At 42.9% G+C, this 27,572-nt stretch overlaps 1 protein-coding gene across 7 annotated transcripts in view; it reads right to left on the bottom strand.

The window, feature by feature from the left end:
• KMT2E (lysine methyltransferase 2E (inactive)) overlaps positions 1-27,572 on the bottom strand; it is a 1,891,352-nt gene that overhangs the window by 1,324,806 nt on the left and 538,974 nt on the right. For all 7 annotated transcript variants that reach the window (XM_086966923.1, XM_086966942.1, XM_086966930.1 and 4 more), the window contains one exon: positions 5,282-5,454. In XM_086966923.1, coding sequence (XP_086823049.1) covers positions 5,282-5,454 — 173 coding nt within the window. The remainder of the gene's footprint in view (positions 1-5,281; positions 5,455-27,572) is intronic.

The following is a 27,572-nucleotide window of genomic DNA, read 5'->3' as shown; positions in this document are numbered from 1 at the left end:
AAAGCAACGCCTAGTGTAATGGTCCTTTACTGCCCGTCTGAGTCTGTAACAAGTGTACTGAAAAAGTGGTGTGGGATTTTGTGTATAGTCTAAATCATCCCATGTGATGTAGGTTCCTTCAAGGTACAAATCACTCATGAGTCCTGCCTCTTCGAGTGCTTTAATGGGGCCTTGTTCTCGAGCCACTGATAAAGCAGCATGTCCCTCTATGGACAATGCTGGAGTATATAGAGGAAGTTTATGGGTTCGCCTCCCAATCTCTTGCCACGCTGCAATCGTGTTATCAATCGTGTTTATCTCAGACTTGGGCGTCTGTCTATTGATATGGGTGAAAATGCTTTTCAGGTGTAAAGGATGTGAATCCCCCTCTTCTACAGCCACATGAGTGATTAAGTCATGAGTCCCCAACCAGAAGTACACATATTGAGCCTGCCCACATAGAGGTCCAGAGCATTAAATCCCCCTTTCTCATATGTCAATGTCAACGTGTTCCAACTGATCCTCGGCTGTTTATTCCCTCACACTAATCTTAGCAACTGGGTTTGAACTGTTTTAAAAAAATGTTTTGTCAGTTTGATAGGGATGTTACAGAGCATGTATAAAAACTTATGAAGAATGATCATCTTTATCACTGCTATTCGATCTGCCAGGGATAGTGGCAAACAAACCCAGTGGTCAATCTGCTGCACTAACGCTGTGTATTCAGAACCAATCTGTTGATGGTTATTCCTATCGACTCTTGAAGGAAAAAGGTCATACTTCTCCGTACCAAAGTAGGCAACAAAAGAGGGCGAAGACAGGACTCATTGTTTGCCACCCATTGTTTTAGGGGCTAATGATTGCTGTTCTCCTCTGCCTCTTGACGATGTTGCTGATGTCTACATGGCTGAGATGATTGTTGTTGCTGCTGTCCTGTAGACAGATGAGTTGTTTGAACCCTCTGGTGGAAATAGCGACAGACAGAGGACCTAGAGGAATGTCTCCTATATTCTCTCCTTTTCTCTAATCCGACAGCTTTAAGATTTTCAAGCTCAGACTTTATTCTGGAAATCTCAGCATTAAAGAAGAGCCAAATAAAGTGCAACCTGAAAAAGGATGGTTCAAAATCCGGTATTGAGCTTCCAGTTTCAAACCTGTGATTCTCAGTCCAGATGAACTTCGAAGCGCCAGACCAGACACAGCTAGAGTGGAGAATCAGCATTAGTGCTGGTAACTAGGTTTGATACCATCATTCCTTCATTAACAATATCTTGAAAATCCTGATGCTGTCTCTAGGAAGATCTTCTATGAACTCTTTAAAGGAGTCCCAAAGAGACCTATGATAGTGCCTTATGAGAGCAGCTGCACTAGCATTTTTCATGGAAACTGCAGAGGTTCTTTAGACCTTTTTGCCTACTGAATCCAATGTTTTGCTCTCATTATCAGGAGGTATTGTAGAAGATGGGGCTGTAGCATGAAGTTTTCGAGCTGCTGAAATGTTGACAGAGTATGGTACTGTATCTGTGCAAAGAAAAGGCGAATCTTGATCCGGTGGTCTATATTTCTTTTGCAGGCGTGATGGAGCAGCCTACACAGCAGCCAGAGTCAGAAAATGCTCAATCGCTTGTTCCAAGACCTGGAACCAAAGGAAGTAGTGGTGTAGCTGCGGACCTTTCATGAAGTGTCTTACCAATGTGAATACAGTAGTAACGAGTAAACCAAAATTCAATTTGTAAGCACCCCTGATAAGTAGCTCCTGAAAGGTGTTAATATCATCAATAGGAGATCTTCTCAGAGGAGGAGAATCCATTAAGGTCAGCGAAAACAATCCTGAAGAAAACATTGTATACAAGATTGTGACGATCTTGATATTGGTGTGGAGTATATTCTCTATCTGGAGTGCGAGCATCTGTGAGACCTTGAACAATGAAAACAGAAAGACATGTATCTTGCTCTTGACTTAGACCTATAGCTGTGGGGTCTGGTGTGACAGGAGTGAGATCTGTTGCCTTGGAAGAGGTGACACTGGTACGGTAGACTGTGGTGGCTGTTGAGTGACTGGTGGTACTAGCAGTGAAGGTCCCTGTGAAATCGTCTGCTATGGAGGAAGAGGAGGAAGAGAGTCAAGTGCAGGAGGAGTATATCCCATTGAAACTGTCAACAGTGTTAGTGAATCTGTAAGGGTCACTGGAAATGTAGCCTGGATGGTGAATAGGTCTGGGAGTACTCTGAATAATACTCTGAAGGAAGTCTGCACTCTTTCCTCTGTTTAAGTCACTTTGCTGTCTAAGTCAGTAAGATTGTATGGTGTCTTGTCATCCAGCCATGTCTCTACGACAAAGTTCTTCACGTCGATGTACCTCTCAACATTGAAAATGTTCTCGACAGCAAACTAGTGGGTGCTGTACCTCTTCTCGACGTTGAACGGGAATGCCATTTTTCAGCAGATCTTCTCTTTTTGGATTGCCCTCTGCTTGAGTCCTCGGAGCATGACCTACAGGCACTGGTAGAGGGAACAAGTGTCTCACTCTCTCTCTCACTCTCTCTCACTCTTTAGAGTGAGAGAGAGTGAGAGAGAGAGAGTATTGCAATGGCGACACATACTAAGGTGGTGAGAGTCTGGCAAACATAAGCTAAAGATTCTGTGCGGATCTGGTTTTGCCGTTTTTCTGCAGCGCTCTAGGCAGTTGCGACAAGAGGCTTTTAAAGGTGCAGTGTGTCAGGACTGCCGCATCGGCGGAGCAAGAAAGAACTACAAAGATGGCCGCTGCCACTAACAGAGGCGCATGTGCAGGGTGAAGTCGGGCACATGAAAGACCGGCCCCCTGCGTGCGAAGACGCTTCGGGTTACAGTTTTCGCTCACTCGATTCCCGGTTCGTCGCGGCCCCTCACTCCCGCGTCGGCTGCCTGTGCATTTCCTTGGTGTTCGTTTTACTCGGCGTTTTTGCCCTTCAGCCAGCAGCTCTTCTCCTGAACCTGCCGCTCGTCTCCTGAACCTGTACCTTCCAGCCGGAGTGTCTGCCACGTGGAGAGACAGTAATGGACAAACTCGAACTGGTAACAGCACTCTCGCGCTGCTTACATTATTCATTAATATTGAGTGATACCGTGGTTACGGTGCTAGCGCTCCTGCGCTATATATTTCTGTTTATTTATAATTTGGCTATGCGCATACCTGATATATAATAAAAAGCACTTGGGATTTTGGTTTAATCCTCGTCTTCAACTCTGCCAAGACTACCTTCTGAGGACTTGCTATTTACAAGGAAGAATTTATGTTATATTTGCTATTTAGTTTTCTAACCAAATTGAATGTATTTCAAGAGTTGTACAGCCCTACAATTCGAAGTGCCTCATAATTTCCTAAATCCTCACAGAAGAGGGAATTTACCAGCTTTCAGTTAGTCCCTGATGACAGCTTTTACATTGCTTGATGAAGTCCTCTAAGTGCTGAAGACATTGAATGACTCTTTCACTTCTTCCTTGTTTTGTTTCCCTTCTTCCCCATGTTACCTCTGTTGTCTAGACACAGTCTGACGGCATAGGTGATAGGGAGAAGTCGTGGATCAGTCTTCAATCCATGACGCTCCTGCGGAAACACAGGTGAGAGCGCGACACAGTGTCCCTTTTACATTGTTTCAATGTTCTAGCTTACATTGCTAAGTATTGCTCCTTATCTTACTTTAAAAAAAAGTAAAAAGCGTTCATGAAGGAGACGTTTTTAAGTAGGTCACTCTTCATTTTACTTTAGTGATTTTTAACGGTATGCCTTTTATTCCTTTTACGTTTTATGGTAATTTAATAAAATTGGCAATATTGCTTGGGATGAAGTCTGCAACATCTAACTTCTCTGCAACATACGTTTCGTGGCCTTTACGAAGTAAGACGAAGTAGGCGCGACTTTGAAAGAACTGCTCAGGTGCCCCCACATGTGGACGGGTCTTTTCAGTGCTATGATTAATCAATGGAGATTCCCTTAGAGAGTACAAGAGTTACTGAGCTTTGCAATATTTTTTTAAGGGTGCCTTGATTCATTTCATGAGTATGGGATGTATGTGCAATACATCCTGAAGAAGGTGGGGTAGACCAATTATTATATCAAAATGCTGTATTAACCCCTCCCATGCTCATGACGAGCTCAGCTCGTCATGAGCCACGGTGGCCGTGTGCTCATGACGAGCTGAGCTCGTCATAACGGCCACAACGCTCGCACGCGGGGCTAATTCCCCCGCTGTGCTGAGAGTTCTAAAGAAACGGGTGTGGCTGTGACGAGCTGAGCTCGTCATGAGCACACGGCCACTGTGGCTCATGACGAGCTGAGCTCGTCATAAACACTGGGGCGCTGTGCGCGCCCACGCCTCCCAGCACAGCGGGGGAATTAGCCCCACAGGCAAGGGGTTAACAGTGTTTCATCCCCATCACATTTAACTGACAAGTATTATTGTTAATAAGCAGTGCAATCAACTTCATATGCGATGGGAAGAAGTGTATTTTAAAGTTTGTCTTTTTTAACATGTGCATTTATGAAATATTATTTGCGTTACACAACATTCAAAATCAAAGAAAAAGAAAGAATTCTCTTTCTAAAGGGACTTTTTGAGTCGGGCGGGCTCATTTTAATTGAGTGATATTTAGAGCCCTATCCTTTTCGGTGTGGCAGGCTTACTTTCTTTTTTTGTAGTTCTGTATAGAATGCACATAGGCGATAAAGAACTTACTTTCTTTTTTTGTAGTTCTGTATAGAATGCACATAAGAGATAAAGAACTGAATAAAAAAACTGCATAATAACCGAGTGTATATGTCAGATACAAATAGTCCCTAATGAATTCCAATTGAAGAACTTTTAAGGAGGCCTAAATAATACACGAAAGAGTCAACAGCAAGTGGTGAGACAGTAAAACATCTCTGTATGGAGCAGCCCTCGCTACATTTTTTTTTTTGTATTAGGTTACAATAGTTCCTCAGGCGGGTTTGATATTAAGCCGGACCTAAAAAGGAAACTGACAAGGATGCGTATGTTAGTAGGGAAGAGGTGCGTTCCATAAATGATGTTCACAAATATGTTAGGACCCGACACAGTAAACTCTGGTTTAACAGTTTCTGAAGCAGTTTCCACTCTTGGCCACACTCTGGGAATGCGAACGAATCATTAAAATTAAAGGGTAATTATAAACCTAAAAGAATACATTTGGCTTCAAGCAGATCATTAAAAGTCCACAATCGAGCAACATAAAAATGTTCCTCGGTTCTCACAGAAAAAAATGTATGATGAAAAAAATGAACAATTTAAATGAAGTTACCTTTTTAGACTTGGTAACATTTTGCTCTCTTTCGCCACTTTTCTTTCTCTTTTTGTCATGGACCTTAGTAACCCTTGCTGCAGTCAGTGTAATCATAGTTGGAGTATGCTGAAATGCAGTGTACAACTCCAAAGGAACCTCATCCCCACTTTCTGTTGCACTGGTGTCTCCATCTAAAAACACAAACACATGAAAAGGAAAAGAAAACATTGAAAGGCTTCTCCACATTAAATTTGAGATAAATTCAGTGATCAACATTTAGATATGGCATTGGTGAGAACACTCAAAAGATTACTTACAAAGGTGGCAGTCTGACATGCTTTTTGAGAAAAGGATGAGATGTATTGTAAAATATCACAACACCGTGACAAGCATAGGAATTAAAAACGGCAGAGCTTTTCTAGTTTTTAAGAGCAAACATAAAGAAAACTGTTTATATTCTGATAAGAAAGACCAGAAGTCTTGTCGAAAGAAAAATATGTGACTCCTTCATTAGGCTTTCTAGGTATCTCCGGTTATGCGGAGTTATATGGGCAAACTCCTTTGCATTGGTATAAGCGTTCTAGGTAGATTAAGGCCAGTAAGGGAATATTCTAGAGTTATTAGTTGAAGGTCATCACAATCTGAATACTTCCCAGGAGTGAGGACGGAACTTCAATACAAAAAGTAAAACTTTCAACATAATTTTGTCATTTCAAATTAGCAAGCACTTGTAAATCTAGTGGCTAAAACGTATTCAATGGAATTAGAAACAGCCATCCTGGCGACTCATTAGCTTTACATTTGAATTGAGGATTGGCATGCAGAGTCAGCACTCTTATCACCACCCCTTTATGAATGTCCAACAATTTCTTCACTTACTCAGACGTGAGTCCCAGGCTCTCCACACCACTGGAGTCAATCTATCCAGGCTGAAGAAGGCTGATAGCCAGAAACCGGTCCTTGGATGCTTGATTCCGGTCTGGGAAAGACATGGCTTGGTAGTTCGGACTGGACTGTTCCCATGAGGCACAGGGTCAGAGCTGATTTGCATATAGCCAGTGTCTAACCCAGGGTGGTGTGGAGTGCAAAAAAACGATGGATTTAGGCCCAGATCCTTGTACTGGGGTGAATGTATGACATTGTTCTACATTCTGTCCATCAACTGTGTTTTTTGTAATTTTCACCCCGAGTGTGCTGGGTATACTCAGACGTGAGTCCCAGGCTCTCCACACCACTGGAGTCAAGCTATCCAGTCTGAAGAAGGCTGATAGCCAGAAACCGGTCCTTGGATGCTTGATTCCGGTCTGGGAAAGACATGGCATGGTAGTTCGGACTGGACTGTTCCCATGAGGCACAGGGTCAGAGCTGATTTGCATATAGCCAGTGTCTAACCCAGGGTGGTGTGGAGTGCAAAAAAACGATGGATTTACGCCCAGATCCTTGTACTGGGGTGAATGTATGACATTGTTCTACATTCTGTCCATCAACTGTGTTTTTTGCAATTTTCACCCCGAGTGTGCTGGGTTTACTCAGACGTGAGTCCCAGGATCTCCACACCACTGGAGTCAAGCTATCCAGGCTGAAGAAGGCTGATAGCCAGAAACCGGTCCTTGGATGCTGGATTCCGGTCTGGGAAAGACATGGCTTGGTAGTTCGGACTGGACTGTTCCCATGAGGCACAGGGTCAGAGCTGATTTGCATATAGCCAGTGTCTAACCCAGGGTGGTGTGGAGTGCAAAAAAACGATGGATTTAGGCCCAGATCCTTGTACTGGGGTGAATGTATGACATTGTTCTACATTCTGTCCATCAACTGTGTTTTTTGCAACAATTTCTTCACACTTATTATACCACGATAAAATAAGAACACAGTCTAACATAATGGAGGTCTTGTGAAATTGGTGCAACAAAACGAATTACAAGTAAATATGTTACACAATATTTTTTAATTAGCCTTTCATGTTGCTCGTTCTTGTCCCTGATTGTTGAGACAAACTGAGGCACACACAGAAGAATAGACTGCCATATGCAGGAGAAGAAACCACACATGCAGACATGTTGCACAGAAAAAAAGTATCATGAGATGGATGTGCATAAGCACTGCCCAAGCTTTGCCAGACATTCGTGAAGACAGTTGTGAGAAAGGGGCCCATGTGATGTCAATGACAGTGCGAAATACTGTAAACTGGGTGGCATTAAATCATTGTCTGATAGGGCCTTACAAAGTCATAACAAAATTCTAAAATAGGCAATCATTAGCATTAAAAGCTATTCATGCTCACAAGATTTATAAATGACAGGAACGAAAAGCAGACTGAAGTCTCAGTGTACCGTTTCACCACTTAATTTTCCACTGAAAAACATTGAGTATTAACCCAATATGCACCACAAATGTAGTGGTAAGAGAAATTCGTCGCAATTGTTATGCCTGCTCAGTAAATATTAATAGAGATAACATAGGGAAAAGCATTGGCATCCTTCCAAAAGGGATATTTGACCACATGATTCATGGCTTCAACAATTTCCACAAGGTTGAATTGACTGTGTCGAGGCTGCACTTGTGGCTATTTGGTCCCTTTTAATTGTTTTGGCAGTTATTCACAAAGATTCCTAAGTAGCTGCCACTATGCCAACGTCCTGGCCCACCAGAGTGGTGAGGGAGGGTGAGCGGAGGTGCCTGCTGCCGTCAGCGGTTAGGCCAATCCCGTTCTGAATGGGGCCTAGAGGGAGGTGCCGTCAGGTGGCACATCCCTTGCCTTGTCTGTCTGGCCTGGTGTACCCTCCCCCCTTCGAACAAGTGAGTACCTTCCATCCCATAAAATAAATGGTCCTGCCCACAGTGGACCCCAGTGAAAATCAGAACCGTGTGTGAGCTGGCCACTGTGAATGCAGAGTGTGACCGCCCCGAAGAAGCCCTAAGACGCCGGAGGAGAGGTGAGCGGGGAGGCCGCTGCCGGCCTGGTCCCACAAATCCTGGGCCCACTGATTGGCGCTGTTGGGTTGCGTCCTCTGTCTAGGGCGAAGGTCTTCAAACTTTTTAATGCTAAGACCCCCTTGTCAAACTATTTTAGGTGTAAGGTCCCCCTCCTGACAAAAATATTTCAAGAACTTGGTACTCCTCATCATCAACAACCATAAATACCCCTAATTCCCACACAAAATAATGTTTACAGTGGGGAAATAATATTAAACAGTGTTTAGCAAACCAAAGGTCAATGAGAGTGGGGGTGTGGTCAGAGGGGTAGCTAAAAACAAACGGCCTCATTCATGAGAAACTGCTGTATGGCTTCGCCCCAAGTCTTCTTTCGCGTTGCGCTACGCAAATGTGCAAGGGCAGAATGTACCATATTTATGGAATATGGTGCATTCCTGTCCTTTCCCCTAGCATTGGCGCACAAATTCCTGCCTAGCATCAACATAGGCAGGATTGTTTTTGTGCAGGAACGGGCACCTACCCTGACTTAAACAATTCTGAGAGGTGTTTTCAACTTTCTGTGTGAGCTGTAAAATGCAGCACACGTTTAAAGAGGGTAAACAAGGAGAAATGTTCTGACTGGGGAGAAGTATTTTTAGGTGCTGCTCTAGGTTTACGTGGTTTTGTATATATGGGGCAGCATCAAAATCCATGGGTGTAGTGTGGGAACCCCCACACAGGTTCAATGTGACACTTCCTTGATGCAGAGTTAAGCCAGGCAGCGACCTGCCCTGCTTTGTCTAACTCCATATCTATGAGGCCTTGCAAAGCCATGCAGGGTGACTTTGTGGTGCCTCATAGGTAAGGTTTCTAATGCTTGCGACACCGGAGCGGAAAAAAACTGATACTCTCGTGAAGCAAGCCTCTCATAAATAAGCCACAAAATATTCTTTACGTTATTTAGGTCATTCACCATCAGGTACCTACATATAGATTAATGGGCAGTGTAAATGAAAAAATAAATGTAAAACATTGTTACTGAGAAAAGGACTGTAGTACATCCTGAAACCTCTAATAATTAATGCACTGCAGAGGTCTGTGTGTAACCAGGGAGACATAGAATTAAATCTTGGTTGGTGCAGTGGAGAATAGTGTATTTTTAGTGCTACAAGGTCACAGCCTGTGACAGAAAGCACTGTGGGTATGTAAGTCATTATTTCATACTTGCATTACTTTACACACAGTAAAACATAGACTGATACAAAATGTGTACATAGTTTAAAATAAAATGGTGCTTCAAAAATGTAGATTTTAGTAACACCAGGGCATATGTATTGCAATTAATTTTTTTACATAACTGTCCCTTCAACACCTCCTGAGGGGTAGTAACGGCTGTGTAAATACAGGTACAATTAAAAGCATGCACTTCACCTCCTAGCTGTTAACTCTCTGAACTATCATTACAAAAAAACAACTCTGTCATCACAAAGCTTAGAGTGATTAACCGGGTCTATAGCACCCTTTACACTTGCAGATTAACTAATAGGGCACATTTGCATTTCTTTCAGGCGACTAGACACCCTATCACAAAAGCTTTTCACAGAACAGGAGACTCATCTGAAGCATTTTTAATGAAAGAAATAAGCTGTCTCAGGACGGTGTTTTTTTTCCAAAACCAAAGCAAAAGTTTTAGAATCCAGGCAGAAGTGAGTCTAGGGAATGTGCAACCCCCTTCCCAGGACTCCATGGCCCACCGGGGGTCATGCCTCACAGTTTGAAGACGTCTGCTCTAGGGTGACAAACCAGCATGGGTGCAAATTCAAGATGGTCAGTGTAAAAATTCAGGACAAAGGGTCAAAATTCAGGACAAAATTTCAGGACAGAATGTCAAAATTTAGGACACAAATTTGGGACAAAACATACATTTTACAGACATATCAGAGGAGGTCGTACAATAGTATAACGGTAAGTACATTGACAACCAAAAAAAGTACAAGTCAAAATAAGTTTATATAAGGTTAAGACAATCGTCACTTCAGTTTATCAGTATGCGCGCAGCTTGCAAAGCGATATCAGGCCCTTTCTGCAATCAAGATTTGTGCTAATGTAACAATAAACATTAAATAGTATTTTTTTATTTGTATGTTTAAAACTTACTTTTAAATGTACAATGAAAACGCTGTTCCAGTCCCATGAAATTAAAAAGCACTTCGCTGAATAGCCTATTGTATTCATTTTTGCTCAGTATTTTTTTTACCTTTCACCTTATATTTATTAAGGGATAATATTTTCAGGGACATCAGAAACTGAGCCAAATACTATTTTAAAAGTGGTTATCACTTCTACCCTGCACAAATATCCACCTTGACAATGTGGTAAATGACTTATAGATGGAGGTTTTGCACAAAGAAATGCCCTGCCTCCAACAGTTATTTTATTTTTATTTTCTCCAGCATGGTGCCAAGACAAAAGCAGAATGCCTTGCCCTAGTCTGATGCAGGAGAAGGCACACCACATGCGGTCACTACAATAGGGCCCATTGCCAATCTATGTGATAATCAGCTGCAGTCTCAGAATGACAATGAGCTAGTCCACAGTCTGTGTGAGGTTCGGGAGGGGCTGCTGCAGGCAGCTGCAGTCTAAAGTTTAAAAGATAAATGCGAGAGGCCCCGATTGAAAACTGTTATCATGGGGCCTCTCGCAGGGGAATAGCATACCTTCCTGAAATTACCCAATTTGATTTTAGTATGATGTCTGTAAGGCGTCCGTAATTTTGGGACCCCAATTACAAACGCCATACGGACATCAAACTAAAATAATGGACGGTCCGTGAAAAATACGGACCGTTGGTCCCCCTACCTCCATCTCTTTGGCTGTCAGCGGTGCCCACCTCTCCCTCTCCCAGTGCCCAACCTCAAATCAGCCTGATGGCTATAGAGGCAAAGCGCAGCCACATCCCACTCTGTGTGCCTCCGATTCCGGGTGGTCAATTGGATAGCAGTGTGAGGTGCTGCTTCATTACACATAGCTTTTAGCAGCCACACTTACAGCTACTGTTGCGACATCAAAGAGTTTGGAAGATTGCCGTGATCTTTGATTGGCAAACTAAACTTCACAGCGCTGACAGCCCCCTCTGCACCTTAATGGCCTTGCTTGCCCTTGCACTGGAGAACTCAGCCATGCAGACCATGGCATGGCCGGGCCTTCAAACTACATGTGAGCTGCTACCTGTGAGCTGCAGCATCTGGTGTCTTGGCCCTCTATGTCCACACAGCTGGATCTCTGATGCCTCAGCTGGCTAATAAATTATGAAAATTAGTAGTCAAGACAGTCAGATCGCACATGGAGAGCCTGGACAGACTCTCTCTGTGTCAAGTTGGTTAGCGCCCTCCCATTTCTGTGATTTACAGCCGTTTTAAGATGATCTTATAGCTTCTTGTTGCTCAAATGGGTGTAATGTCTTATATTTATGTTTCCCTCATCTTCATTGCTTGATTTTGCTTGTGGCGGTAAACTGTCACTCATAGTTGTTGAATGTCACTCATAATTACACTGAAATTATGAAATTGTCTTACATAGTGTTGTGTAGGAATTCTGGACCCTTATGTAATTTTCCTGATTCATGCCCATTTATAGGTATAAATCACCCTATCCTTATATAGGCATAGAAATCATAACCATATTTAGGCTTAGTCTATGCAGTCCAAATACGACAAGGCTGCTTCCACTAGTTCCGAGAATCCACAACGATTTCTTGAAAAAACCCGCTTTCAGCAGTCAGGGACTTTCCCCTGCTTGACTATTGATTTATCCAAGAACTCCTGGAGTTTTCAAAGAACTGAGTCTTTGATGACGTTATTATGTCCAACCTTACGTCAAACTCGGCACCTTCAAGGTATAAATATGCCCACACTTGCCCAGACAAACACACGGTAGTTTGGAGCAGTTCGACTATCTACTTGCCCGACGCGCCCTGCAGCAGCAAGTGCCGAAGGAAGCCGACCTTCCAGCTGACGCACTGAGAGACGCTGTCTTTTTTCCTGCCGAGAAATCCAGCTCCGGTGTTTCCAGGCTACCCTTGCGGGTTGCAGGGAAATCGAGTCCTGAGAGAGAGATACAAGACCTCCTTCATTCTAAACCAAGGTACGGAGCCGATTAGACCCTTAGAGAATTCTTGGAATAGATTCTTGGCAAAAGAATACTGAACTTAAGCTACACCTCACTTACTTCTTCCTTTGTACTAGACCTAGGTTAGGTACACCGGGGTAGGCGTATTTTAGAAGCACCAGTTGAGTACTTTTAGTAGTTATTTATTAATGTATGTATTATATATTATTTTATATGGCTTAGAAACCATACCAGGCTTTTACAGTATTATTTCATTCTACTCTTCGCACTATATGGACTGTACTTTATAACCAGTATTATGATTGTGGCAGTACATTTCTTATGCTTGAGAAAGAAGACTGTTCAATAAATACTTTTTTATTGAAAACGCCTGTCTCTCTATTTTCTCAGCACCGCTGGTGAAACAAAGCATGCACGATTAACTGAGTAAAATAGCTATCTATTGTTTCCGCGACTCTAGAGATTGATTTCTTATTCTTGGGAAACAAAGTTGTCATGTTTATGCGGTTGTCAGAAACTAATCCCTTCTTGTGAATTCGAGAAAGTTTCTAGTGACCTCTGAGCTAGCTGCCACTCACAATTAAGTTTAATATATTCAAAAGAGACCTAGTCGACCTAACTCCTACTTCTAAACTATAGTATATGTTATTCCAATGCGCAGAGCCTATTGGGAATATAGGAACTACACTACATGGCGCCCAACGTTTGGTAAGGCGATAATTTAACGCTAGATACTAGAGTAACTCAGTTGTGCTTTTCACACAGACCCCTTTTTCCCGTAAAATACTCCAATAGACGTCTGGAGTGGGTAAAAGGATATAATATCCGCAATAAACTGAGTAGGACGAAAATCCTATGCATTACTTTTTGGTTTGTTCAACGTTGAAGGATACAGTGTTCCAAAATATTGTGCACCTAATCTTTGTTTCCTTGAAACTTGTTCTGCAAACTTTCGGTCAACAAAATGTTGGATAGTGCAGAGGAATTGACTAGAGCTGCAGCAGCAGCTCAGGAAGCTTTAGACAATAGAGCACTACAACAGAATGACCCGGATGTTATAATCATCCCGGTAAATGTAAGAAAAATTATAACTTACAAACTCATAAATAATGGGGTATCATCGAGAGGGGGTAAAGTAATCTTTCTCATTGAGGCACATGAATATTGGCAGACAGAGGTATTCTATTCATGGATTCAGTTCCCTGCAGCAGATGCAGGAACACACGAGTTCCACTACTACAAAGTAGAAGAACCTCCAACGGAATACGTTCCTTAAGAGGACGTTGAAATTCAATTAACTTACCAAGAGCATCAGCTCTGGTTTAAAGGAACCCTACAACATCAAAATCACATTACCAGGCTCGGTCCACTAGGTAACCAGGAGTAACATGGCCGGTACTAGCCAGCTATACACCACATCCTAACATTGAAAACATGACAGGTCAAGAACTGTTAGCTCAGCTAAAATAGTTCATTAAAATACATAGACAATTGGTTCAATATGTTATGCGGACCTTAACAGTCCAACCTACTGTAAGGATCCCACAGCACACCCGCACCAGGGGAACACAAACAAAATCACACAACAGACTATACAATCAGACATTGATAAATTGCCCGCAAGAAGGGAACACATTCAGTTTTAATTAGCCCAAAAAATTACTCAAATAGAGGTAGTATTTCATGATAGTACACCTCATGAGAAACACAGAATTCTGACAATCTGTTTACCAATAGGGATAGCACCACACGTGGAGGACTGTGACACTTGGGGTACAGTCTTTGCTTCAATCTACATAAAAACACATGGTGTTCCGTCTATGGCGGTAATACCAGACATCCTAAGACAAATTCAAAATGAATACGGACCAGTACCTGCCTTAAATCTTGGAAGGAAATTACTATAGGATTTCAAACAGGTCTCGGCTATATTATTAGCCAACATTAAAGGTGAAGCAGCATCAGTGGCAATCCGCCAAAAGCTAAAAGAAACAGATATAGCAGAACAACCATATGATCTTGCAAGAATTATTGAAAAATCATATGTAGAACTAGGCAGAGATAGTTTGGGTGGGAAACCATTAAAACCCCAACTAACTGAAAATCCTAAAAAAGTTTTTATTAAAAATAATCTCACTACTCCTAAAAAGAAGTGGGAAAACACTAAACAGACACTTCCTAATGAGAAGCGTTCTGCCCAACGGGGAGGTAGAACTCCCCAACGGGAGCCCTCTGAAAAGAGATATACCCTCAGAAATAGGGATAATTTGAGAAAACCTGATCGATATCCAAATACTGATACACGTTCCTCTCGTACCTTTCAGACTTCCTCGCAGAAATCCGAAAGAGGACGATCAGAACAGAAAGAACGTGTGAAGTCCAAAGAAGAACAGCACGTTCCAAAAAATAAGAAAACTCAATTCACCAAGAAGAAGGTTGCAACCGTAAAGCTCAGACATGCCGAGGATCTTGAGGACACAACTCAAGAATGGAGAGTGGGACCAGACAGTGCTAGACAGCGCAGCAGTAGTAGTGACCATAGCTCACAAGATCCTGAAGGATAATCTGGAGACAGTGGACTTGAATGAATGCTTTCAGGTTGAAACTGTCGATACCAGGGTTAGTGTACCTCACAAGTTATATGAAGTAACGCTCCGGATGGAGGGGGCCATAACTAGAAAAATAAAAGCACTCTTTTGGGAGAAGCTATCTAAGGGTTATGACATTCTTTTGGCTGAATAAGACTGGCCACCTGAATTTGTCAGGGAGTGCCCACATGGTGAAGAGCTAATTATGCCAGCCTTCTCAAATCACATTCCAATTCATAGAAAATACACATACGCCAGGAAATGGGCAGTAGCTCAGGCTCCAGCATTATATAAAAATCACGTAGGATGGGATGAGGATTCTACTCACCATAAAATCCAGTTAAAAAATCAACCAACAATGCAAAGGCAATATCCTGTAAAACAGGAAGCTAAAAAACAGGTCAGGGAGATTTTAAATCAACTTGAATAACAAGGGGTGATTGAAACATGCACCTCATTATTGAATAATCCTTTGTTTCCTGTCTCCAAACCAGACAATTCATATTGTCTAGTTTTGGACTACAGACACTTAAACTCTTGTTGCAAAACATTTGCGGTCCAAAATGCACAAAGTGCAGCATTGATGAATAACATAGTATGAAAAAAATATAAAACCACATTAGATATTTCAAATGGGTTTTTCTGTCAAAACATTGCATCTGGAAGCAGGGATTTGACCGCTTTCTCAATAATGGGGACGCAGCAACAATTCTGCCGTCTCCCCCAGGGATTCAAGAATAGTCCAGGGTTATTTTCAGCCAGGGTAACAGAGTTACTACAAACGCATGATGACGAGGCATTATCTTATGTTGATGACATCTATCTTACAGATGATGATTGGGACGTGCACTTGAAAAGAGTGAACACCATAATACTTGGGTTCGCTTCGGAAGGGTACAAATTCAATTTTAAGAAATCACAAATTGCCCACCTCAACGTCCTATTCTTAGGATACCAGTTATCAAGTGAAGGCAAAAGCCTGGCAGCCAACATCTCTAGAGAAATGTGCGCTGCTCCAACCTCCAAAGATGCTGAAAAACGTAGTCAATTCTGGGTTTCCTGAATTTTGGTAGAACTTATGTTCTGAACTATGCAGAAAGGTAGAACTTATGTTCTGAACTACGCAGAAAGGGTTTAAACCTCGTTACGAACTAATCAAACCTGATTTCAAACAAACCAATTGGACTCAAAATCACACAGAAATTTTGCATTCAGTACAAACAGACTTGTTAGCAAAAACACAGTTAGAAAAACTCGACAATGCACGCAATCTTGTGATCCGAATCATCCCAGGCAGATGCGGATTCCCATACCTAACCTTTAATGAAGGTGAAAAGGTACCAATTGCATACAAATCACACTTGTACACAAGCTGAAATAAAATCTACTTCTATAGAAAAAATTCTGACAGCGGTTCAAACTGCAGTAGCAAAAGAGAGAGCTCTCGCGCAGGGAAAACGCATAACGATCATTACACCTGTACCTGCCTTAGAAGCAGTAACGAAAGCAAGCATTCCCAATGCTAAGGCTTTACATCCAAGATGGATACAGTGGGTTCTCTTTGCTACAGACGTTGAACACGTCTTTGACCCCTACTTAAAGACACAAGAATTCCTACAATACGAACACGAATATCCTCTGCCGACCGAAATTCTGCCTCTAGAACATTACGGATGTATAATCTATAAAGACGGATCAGCACAGCCCGCAACTGGGGGTAAACAAGCCTATAGTGCTGCGTGCGCGATTGTTAAAGGTCGCTGGCACTAAGGTAAATTCAGACCAATGGTCACTAAAACTCAATCATTCGGAGACTGTACAGCTCAGCGAGCTGAACTACAGGCTTTCAAGATGGCGCTTAAGAATACCGATCGTGAATTCCCCACACTCCTAGTGTGCGATTCGTATAACTGCGTCAGGAATTATAACGAATATCTGCAGAACTGGGTTCAAAATGGTTTCAAAAATACAAAAGGTCACACAATCAAGCATAAATAGCTTTGGGAACAAGTAGTTGTATTACAGAAAGAACTACAAAAGGCTCACGTGATTCATACACTGAGTCATCAGCGTGATGGCGTTCACGTTGCAGGGAATTCATTGGCTAACGAAGCTGCAAAGGCAGCTGTGCAAACAGCTTCCGTAGCTACAATCACTCGCTCAAAAAGAGTAATAGACGGTGAAACGTTGCTAGCAGTAAAAGCCTTAAGGCAAGGCAGCTATGCAGTATTACCTCTAAACTATCCACTCACGTATACATACAGAATTGATGCAAACTCCGTTCCTTTTGCTCGAATTCCTGGAGTGAGGGACAGAGTAATTCCAAACAGGAACAGGAGAGGTGCTTTGGTTCAAGAAGCACATATGGGAGAGGTTCTGACACATCAAGGGATCTTAAAATCTCTAATAGAATTAGAAGAGATGTACTGGTGGCCAGGAATGAGCGTCCAAGTTTACGAATTTGGAATAAACTGTGATACCTGTTACAGATAACATAGCTTTGAAGATCAACAGATACCTGACTGCAGTGTAGCCAGCCCAGTTCAGACACCGTTGTTAGACAGCATTAGACTATCTACACACAGACGACACCATGGACAGATGCGGTCCCACAACTACTAGGACAAGATTTATTTGGATGTGGCCCCATCGCTCGGCTGACGCCAGAACTGTTATAAAGGATTTGTGAGTCTTTATCGGCACATACGCAATCGGCACGCTACATTCTGACAAGGGTCCTGCGTTTAGCTCTCGAGCTTACAAGGAGGTCATGGCTAGCTTGGGCGTTGCATTGAGGAATTCTAGTCCCTTCCATCCTGAGGGAAATGCGGTAGTGGAAAGAAAAAAAACGTGAAATAAAACAATCTATAACAGCTAGGGTATTAGGTTCGGGTGATGGGTGGGTCAAACAACCAATAAGTGTCCAACGTAGTCTTAACAATCTGCCAAGAAATTCTCTGGGTGGAATCACTCCATATGAATTACTTTTTGGTACTAGAACGATAATCGAAGACCTCGATTATCAAACTTCAGTGGTGGAACAAAAACCCTTTGATGTCTGGCTTGTATACAGGATACTATCCAGAGGTCAGAGCCAGAAGGAAGACAATTACCACAATTGCGTCTCTGGGCTGCCGTGCTGGAGCTGAGGAGAGGGAGATTTTTGAGGGGCCTGGGGCTTCCCTATCAAGCTGTCTCTTCGCCTGTTATATCTCGAGGTGCCCCAGGGGATACAAGCCCCCAGGTAAGACTTGTTAACTCTTCTGTGCCAACAGCACCAATATTGGTATTTGAGGAGGTCACAGATATAGCCACAGAAGAAGTGGTAGATATTGAGAAACAACTATCGCCTGGGGGGGGCTGTAATGGGTCTCGGGATATAGCAGTTCCTTTTCCTGCTATATCTACAGGTCAGGAAAGAGTAAAGCGGATAATACCACCCCCTGAGTCTCTGGTAAAAGAGCCATCTTCTCATAGTAAGACTCACGCTAAAAGTTACGGCAAAAGGGGACGGAAGAAGCAAGCTCAGGCACAAGAACGTAAGGGTGGTACTCCAGCTCTGGATAATAGAGTGCCCGACCAATCTATAGCAGTAGAAGAAAAAAAATCATCCTCTTACCTGAACACAGAGATTAAAAGTAGAGGTACTAAGCATACTGCCAAATCCAAAGCTAAATCTAAAAAACAGCCATCAGGAATAGAGAAAGGCTCTAAAATCACCCCATCTCTACGATCCTATTTCAAAGCCATCCCCCAGATAATACATCTTTCAGGGGACCAAGCAATATCATCTGAATCGGAATTGGAACTCTCTCCTCTACCAGAAATCTGCAAAATGGCCTCCTCTCCTCCTGATGTCGAGCCGCAGCATGAAGCCATTGAAGAGGGGGTCATTGAGTACGAAGACCCTACGCGTGTTTCAGGAGATGGAGGAAAAAATCAGACTCCTCAATCTTCCCAGCTGGATAAGGAAAAGGGATTTAGTCCACATGTTCTCTCTGTTCTCTCTGCTCAGGAGGTCTCAGAGCTGGGGGGTTTACCGAGCACTCCTCCAGAAGTTTCTGTCTCAGATCTCCAGGTTCTTACTATGACTCCGGTTAGTGGGTCCAGTGAAGAAGTAATGGCCTGTGGGGGAGACCCTATAGATCAGATTAAATGCCCCGCTGTACCCCATACAGACCAGACTCTATCAATAGCTGAAGACGATATTACCTCAGCTTCTATTCTAAATATGTTTTCCGCCCTCACGATGGAAATAAGGAAGGGGTTTGCGGAGTCATCTGCCAATCAAGCAGAAATAAGAAGTTATTGCGAGTCACTGGATAACAAAATTGACGGGCTCACAATTAGAACTGGAGTTCTTGAAGAGACAACATCATCATTATCGGTCCATTTGGACCAGGCGAAATTGGATATACAGAGGCTTACGAGAGAGGAACAAGCACTCTCCGATAGAATGGAGTCATTAGAAAATAACGCGAGGAGGGGAAACCTGCGTATCTTGAATGTACCAGAGGGCTCTGAGGGGTCAGACATCAAGCAATACATAGCAGTATTGCTGAAAGAATCCTTGAACTTAGAACACACATTGGAGGAGTTAGCTACGGATATCCAGAGAGTACACAGAGATCCTTTTAAACGTAATGTTCAGAGAGTGAAACCGCGTAAGATCTTGGTTAACTTTCACACATACGTTCTGAAAGAGCAAATCCTGAACTTAGCACTCAAACAGAAATCTTTGGCTGGAAAGGGGTTTTCTTTCACAATAAGGTCAGATCTCTCAAGAATCACTTTGGAGAAACAATGGGAGTTTGGGAGGCGCCTTGAGGCCTTTAGAGCACTGGGTGCTACAGCTCAACTTACATTCCCGGCCGCGATGAAAATTATGTACAACAATAAGATGACTAACATTAGATCAGTCCAGGCAGCAGATGATCTCCTGATGCAGATGGGTAGCAAAAATAAAACCTCAACATCCGCCGACTAACTTAATTAGAGAGTGACTTTGACTCTTAGATGTAGTGACAAGCTTTGAGGCTAAACCCGCTATGCTTTCTTATTCTTATTCTGAGCTAAAAGTTCTAATTAGAAAGGATGAAGGAAGGGAGAAAGGAAGAGATGGAAAAAAAAAATGAAAAGAAGAGAGAAAAAAAAAAAAAAAAGAATAAAAATAAAGAATAAAAATAAATATAAGCAGAATAGGTAAATCTTAAAACTCCAAAAAGGTAGAAAGGGAACTGTTAAAATTGGCTATCAATAGGTACTCTTGTTTTATTTTTTTTATTTTTTGTTTTTCTCCACGCTTGAGTGTGGCGTTTGTTCCCGGGAGTTCGCGGAGGGGCGCTATCAACCGGACATCGTTCCGGTTAGATATCGCAAGGGTTTTCCGAGGGTGGGGAGGAGGGATGGGGGGGGGGGGCACATGCTAGGGAAGGTGGTGGGGGGTGAAAAATTCGGAAAAAAGTCCTCAGTAAGTCAAGACATGTCGCAATCTTATGGTAAATTTTTTTGGCAAAATGGTGGTCCATCAACAGGATATGATTGTATCTCCTTTGTTTACAAACTGTTACGACAAAGATGGTTAATATAAAATACTTCTCCTGGAATATAAATGGCCTGCGCACCAAACCTAGGGCAAATAAAATCATACAATACTTGAGAGATATGGATGCGCAGGTCATCATACTCCAGGAGACTCATTTAACATATTCAGAAATGGCTGATTTGACTAAGAAAAATGGATGGATTGACTTTACAGTTTCAACCACTCAGACGGCAAACACAAGAGGTGTCTCCATAATTTTTAAAAAAGGGGCCAAAGCCAGGCTAGTAATCTCAACAGGTAGACCCAGGTGGCAGATGGGCCATCGCATCAGTGATGATGGCGGGATCACAAATTACAATCCTGGGCTATTACGGGCCGAATCAGGACGATCCATCTACACTGGAGTTTATGTTTTCTCAGTTGCTGTCATTCCCGGAACCAACTATTATAGCAGGTGATTTCAATGTGGTATTGGACCCGATCTTGGATAAATCCCCCAATAGTAGATCCTTAGTTTTGTCAAAATCTAGGGCTATGCTACAGTCGATAATGAAAACGTATGGATATTTGGATATATGGAGAGAGAAGTTCGGGAATCAGCAAGGGGTGTCTTTCCGGAACTATAAGTATAAACACCAGTCAAGGATCGACTTCATTTTAATTAGTCGGAGGTTGGCTGAGTATGTTAGATCCATTGAGTATCTCCCAATACATCTCTCAGATCACTCCGCAATGGATCTAGTACAAGGAACGGAGAGAACGCCACAAAGATGGTCCTTCGATCGTTCACTTCTCTCTTCTTCGGAGGACACTGTACATCTCAATCATGAAACACACAACTTCTTTTTAGACAACAATGACTCTGCACCTACTAGGATCATCTGGGACTCATTTAAAGCGTTTCTAAGGGGAGTTATAACAAGGACGGTCTCATATAAGAGGAAGCAGTACAGAGAGCAAATCACTTCAATAGAAAAAAGTATAACTAGCCTTCAAAATCTTATAGATACTAGTAGAGGGGCAGATGAATCCATCATCGATACACAAAGAAGGGAAATGGCATCTTTGAAGACTAATCTTGGAATAGTAATAGATCTTAGATCACAGAAGAGATGGCAGGCAAGCAAGTTGGCCCATTTTGAATACAGCGAAGGGGCAGGTAAAATGCTTGCCTGGAAAACCAAAACAGATCAGGCCCGGAACAACGTAGCCACTATCAATGTGGGTAAGAAAGCTTTAACATCAGATGTTGAAATTAGGAAGGCCTTTAAAGACTTCTTTGAAACCATATACAGGGAGGAAATTACAACTCGCCCTGAGGAGGTCATAGACTGGTTATCACATATAGATCTACCTAGATTAACAAACGAACAATCCCTTTTTCTGGATAGCGCCATAACTGAAGGAGAAGTAAGGATCGCTATAAACAGAAGTAAGAAGGGTAAAGCCGCAGGGCCTGACGGCCTTCCTGCAGAAATTTATAGAATTATAGAAGCTGAGATAGTTCCCTTTCTTACCAAGCTGTTTAACCAAATCCTCCTTGAAGGCTATTCTCCGCCGGCATCATGGGACAATGCATCAATCACGCTTATCCTGAAGCCCGGAAAACCTAAAGATGCTTGCGAATCATATAGGCCAATTTCAATTTTAAACGTGGACTACAAGATCTTCACCACAGTATTGGCCTCTAGATTGGCTAAGGTAGCACCGTCAGTCTTACATGCAGATCAAAAGGGATTTGTAAAAGGGCGACAGCTATATGAACTGACGTACGAGCTAATAGGGGCAATAGACACAGCAGTTTCACAGAACCTGCCCCTGTCTATCCTCACGCTGGACGCAACCAAGGCCTTCGACAGGGTCAATTGGGTGTACCTGTCGGGGGCCTTGGCCAAATTCGGCGTGGGCGAGGGATTTCGTCGTACAGTTGGTTTGCTGTATCGAAGTCCAAGGGCAAGTCTACTGATTAATGGGGAGTTGTCGGATCCCTTTTTTATAACTAGAGGGACACGGCAGGGCTGCCCGCTCTCCCCCCTCTTGTTTGACTTTTATATTGAGCCTCTCGCACAACAACTTAGGAGAGAGAACACTATCAGATCTTTTTGTCACAGAGGGTGGGAGAGAAAGGTGGCTTTATATGCCGATGACCTGCTTGTCCTCACATCGGATGTTGCTACAGCCCTCCCTGTAATATTCAAAATTTCTCGGTGTTTTGGTCGGATATCGGGGTATCAGATCAACACCTCCAAGACTGAGATGTTGGTTTGGAATGATGATGTCGGAGCATTGGAAGTGCAGCCGGGCCAGTCAATGCGTTACCTGGGTCTAAACATTGTAAAAGATCTTAACAAACTCACTATGGTAAACTTTGCAGCAGTCGCCAAAGAGTGTAGAAAGTTGATGCAATCGTGGTCACATCTGCAACTATCCTTAATTGGGAGAGTCAATTTGATTAAAATGTCCATTTTGCCCAAAATTTCATTTCTGTTTAATACCATTCCTCTTTATTTTGAACAGACATACATATCTAAATTACAGTCAGAGATCACTTCTTTTATCTGGAACAAAAAACTTCCAAGAATTGCCTGGAAAAAGCTTAGAAGACGATGGGAGAAGGGGGGCTTGGCTGCCCCAGATTTAAAACTATATGCTTGGGCATTTCAGCTGTCGCATATTCGAATGCTGTTATAAAAACCGACAGACCATGGGGTAGGCCTGATGTTTTCAGCCATGTTGGAGGGGGAAGGCCTCAGCCAGTCGGGGTACTTATTCAAATTTGGCAATCCGAAATTTTTTAAAAAGATTACATTGAAGGTTTTATATGGATTAGCGAAAATGTGGAATGAGTTAACAAACTTTATAAAACAAGGGTATTTTTGTGAAAAGACACCGCTCTGGGGGTTACCTGGCAGTCCGGCCTGGCTGGAAGACATTCTAGCCATGCCTCTGAAAGAGGCTGGCTTAAAAGTTTGGGAAGATCTTTTCTATGAGGGAGATTTGCTCTCGTGGGAGTACCTCCAGAATAGTACAGGGTCAACAATATCGAGGTTTAAATATCTACAAATGACTAGGTGGACACAGGCCTATAATTCTAAACCCTTAAAAAGGAACAGGTTCGCTCTTGGAGGGTTCAGTCAACTAATAACGAGCTTAGTGAGTACTGGTCCCTCTAAAAAGGAGGTTTCAAAATGGTACAATCTTCTGCTTGAGGAATCAGACGGTCAATTCACGCTACCTGTCCATCTGTGGGGAACACAAATTATGGATCAAGATCCACTAAATCTGTGGTCAACCTCTTTTGACCTCCTAAAGAACTTAGTAAAACCCTCTTGGCTTCGTAGGAATCATTTATACACCCTACATAGAGCTTATTTCTCTCCCCAGAGGCTATCTAAATTTTCTTCAGGCAACCCAGTTGCATGTCCAAGGTGTGGATTCCAGGCAGCACCAGACACTCATATGTTTTTTGAATGCCCTCGTCTCGCTACATTTTGGGAGGCAATAGGGAAGACCCTTACAACATCATTGGGCTTCCCAGTCATCATAGACATATCCTCAGTAATTTTTGGTATCCCGACAGGCGCACAAGGAGCAGCAAGAAGTCTTGCCTTCTACACTATTCTCTTGGCAAGGAGGGAGATTTGCAGAAGGTGGAAGCACGCCGTACCCCCCTCACATGGGGACTGGTTGGCATCTGTCCTACAAACGGCCAGAATGGATCTAGCTAGACTGGGAAATAAAAATAAAAGAGCCTTTTGGCACATGCTGGTTTGGGCACAATAAAGTTCCGGGGGTTTTTTTTTGTTGTTGTTTTTTTTTTTGTTTTTTTTTTCCCCCGGGTCCAATGATTACATAACTATGGTGCCCATGTTTCAGCTCTTTGATCCAGCAGATAACCGGTCAAGCCCGGCACAGGACAAGCTGAGGGTGTCCTTACTGGCAGCCAATAATGAGACTCAGCCACTAACAGCTGTGGGATGTCGGCCTCCCCCCTCTCCACATGATCCCATCCAGTATAACACTGAGACAGCAGTTCTTCGGCGTGTTTCTAGATGGCTTTCTCCTACCATGGTGGATATGAGGAAAAAAAAAAAAAAAAAAAACCTTTGATGTCAAAGATCTTTGGCTGTTTCACAGGACTTAAATGAAACAAGAAGAAGTCTGGGTACCACGATACAGAAGCCAACAACCACTGAAGAGAAACCACCTGTCCCAGCAAGACCTGTCTGGATTCCAAAGATTGGGGATCTGGTCAGGGAAAAGATCGGGGTAAAGAAGGAATTTGGGCCTTCTTACAGAAAAGCAGTACCTGTCTTAGCAATCCAAAGACCAAGATCAGTGTTACTACCGCCCCTTGTTGGTAAAAGGGAGAACAGAGTTGTGTCCATCGACCTGGTCAAACTACATCATGTTACCGATAATAAGTAGTAGGCCCAGTGGACTCCCAAGATGTAGCAGACGACCAAATCTTACTACAATCCAAGAGGTTCAAACTGAAAGACTTATCACGTTTGATAAACCTACAGTAAGAAAGGAACATGCTACTTACCAGTATGCATCTGTTCTTGGCATAGAGGGCTGCAGAGTGGTACATTATGAATAGATCGCCATCTGGTGTTGGGCTTGGATGATTGCACTTGTTTTTCTCTTGGAGAAGTCTTTTGTCGTCACGAGACTGGTGACTCCTCCTTTGTGTGCTAGTGCGCATGGGCATTGGCTCCATCCTTAGATTGTTTTGCCATAGTAGGGTTAGATGGAGTAGTATGATAGAATACAGATAGAAATGCCCATGTAAGTGTATCTAAATAAGATAGTGTTGGAACAGACACAGGTTTCAGGGGAGGCTGGGAGGGCATGTACCACTCTGCAGCCATCTATGCCAAGAACAGATGCATACTGGTAAGTAGCATATTCCGTTCGAGGCATATGGGCTGCAGATGGTATATTATGAATAGACTATACAGCAGTTATCTCCCTAGCGGTGGCCACCAGTGTCTGTTGCAACAGTCTGAAATAAAGTCTTTAGTACAGCTTGTCCCACTCTAGCCTGTTGTGTTGCCTGCACATCTACACAGTAGTGTTTTGTGAAGGTATGCGGTGTAACCCAGGTAGCTGCTTTGCATATGTCATCTAGGGGAATGTTTCCTAAGAATGCCATAGATGTTCCTAGTTTACGTGTAGAGTGAGCTCTAGGAGGAACAGTTAATGTCCTCTTTGCTTTTAAGTAGCATATTTGTATACATTTTACAATCCACCTGGCAATGCCTGCTTTAGAGATAGGATTGCCCTTATGTGTAGGAGAAAACGCTACAAATAGTTGTTTTGTCTTTCTGAAAGTTTGTGTTCTTTCTATGTAGTACAATATTGCCCTTCTGACATCTAATGTATGTAGGGCTCTTTCTGCTACCGTCTGTGGTTTTGGAAAGAATACTAGCAGTTCCACTGGCTGGTTGATGTGGAATGCTGAAATTACTTTAGGCAAGAATTTTGGGTTTGTTTTAAGAACCACTTTATTTTTGTGTAGCTGCATAAATGGTTCTTGTATTGTAAATGCTTGCAACTCACTTACTCTTCTGAGTGAAGTAATAGCTATAAGAAAGGCCACCTTCCATGTGAGGAATTGTATTTCACACCTATGCATAGGTTCGAAAGGTGGTCCCATTAGTCTGGTAAGTACTATGTTGAGATTCCAGACTGGGGCAGGTGGTAGTCTTGGTGGAATGACTCTTTTGAGGCCTTCCATGAAAGCTTTTATTGCTGGTACTTTAAACAGGGAAAGATGTTGTCTGTTTTGTAGGTACGCCGCTATAGCTGCAAGATGTACTCTAATAGAGGTGTAGGCAAGGTTACATTGCTGCAAGTGTAGTAAATAGCAAATAATCTGTTTAGTGGATGCGTCCAGAGGGTTGATGTTATTACTTTTACAGTATACAGCAAACCTTTTCCACTTTGCTGCATAGCATGCTCTGGTGGTAGGACGTCTTGCTTGCTTAATGATTTCCATACAGTCTGGAGGTAAATCTAAGTATCCAAATTCAATGACCCCAGGAGCCAGATCGCTAGGTTCAATTGTTTGGGATCTGGGTGCATTATTTCTCCATGGTTCTGTGTAAGGTGCATGGGTAATAATCTCAGCTTTTGATATGGCACCTGTGAGAGTTGCAGTAGCGTGGTGAACCACGGCTGTCTTGCCCACGTGGGTGCTACTAGTATCATTGTCATTGAATGTTGTTGCAGTTTCCGAACCACTAATGGAATTAGTGGGAGAGGGGGAAAAGCTTAAGCAAATTTGTTGGACCAATTTATCCATAGCGCATTGCCCTGGGACAGGTGGTGTGGGTACCTGGATGCGAAGTTTTGGCATTTTGCGTTCTGATGAGTGGCAAAGAGATCTATCTCTGGTTGTCCCCATCTTTGGAAGAATGGCTGCAGTATTTGGTTGTGCAGTTCCCATTCGTGTATTTGTTCTGACTCTCTGCTTAGGATGTCTGCTATCTGATTTTGAACTCCTGGTAGGTGTTCGGCTAACAGATAGATCTTCTGAGGAAGGGCCCATCTCCAAATGTCCTGTGCTAGTCTGGATAGTTGGAGAGAGTGCCCCCCCCTCTTTTTGAATATAATACATTGCAGTCATGTTGTCTGTTCTGATCAGGACTGCTTTGTTGAGGATTTGCATTTGGAAAGCTTTTAATGCTAGAAACACTGCTAGTAGTTCCAGATAATTGATGTGCAGTCTTTTTTGCTGTACACTCCATTTTCCCTGTACTGTATATTTCTCCAAATGCGCTCCCCATCCGGTGAGCGATGCATCCTCTGTTAGTATCACTTGTGGAATCGGTTCTAGGAACAACCGTCCCTTGGAAATGTTTGTTGTGTTCCACCACTTCAGAGAGCGATGTGTGCGGTCTACCAACACCAGATCTGTAATCTGACCTTGAGCCTGATTCCACTGTGTCGCTAGACACTCTTGCAGTGGACGCATTTGTAGTCTGGCATATGGTATAAGCAGTATGCATGAGGACATCATCCCTAACAGCTGCATGAACACTCGAGCTGTTAGTGAGTGTTGTGGTTGAAATTTTTGGATCAACGTGATCATTGTTTAGATCCTGACTGGATTGGGGTATACTTTGGC

The sequence above is a fragment of the Lissotriton vulgaris genome, chromosome 1_1, assembly GCF_964263255.1.
Source record: "Lissotriton vulgaris chromosome 1_1, aLisVul1.2, whole genome shotgun sequence".
Lineage (NCBI taxonomy): Eukaryota > Metazoa > Chordata > Amphibia > Caudata > Salamandridae > Lissotriton > Lissotriton vulgaris.
This window is presented reverse-complemented; position numbering and strand designations above follow the sequence as displayed.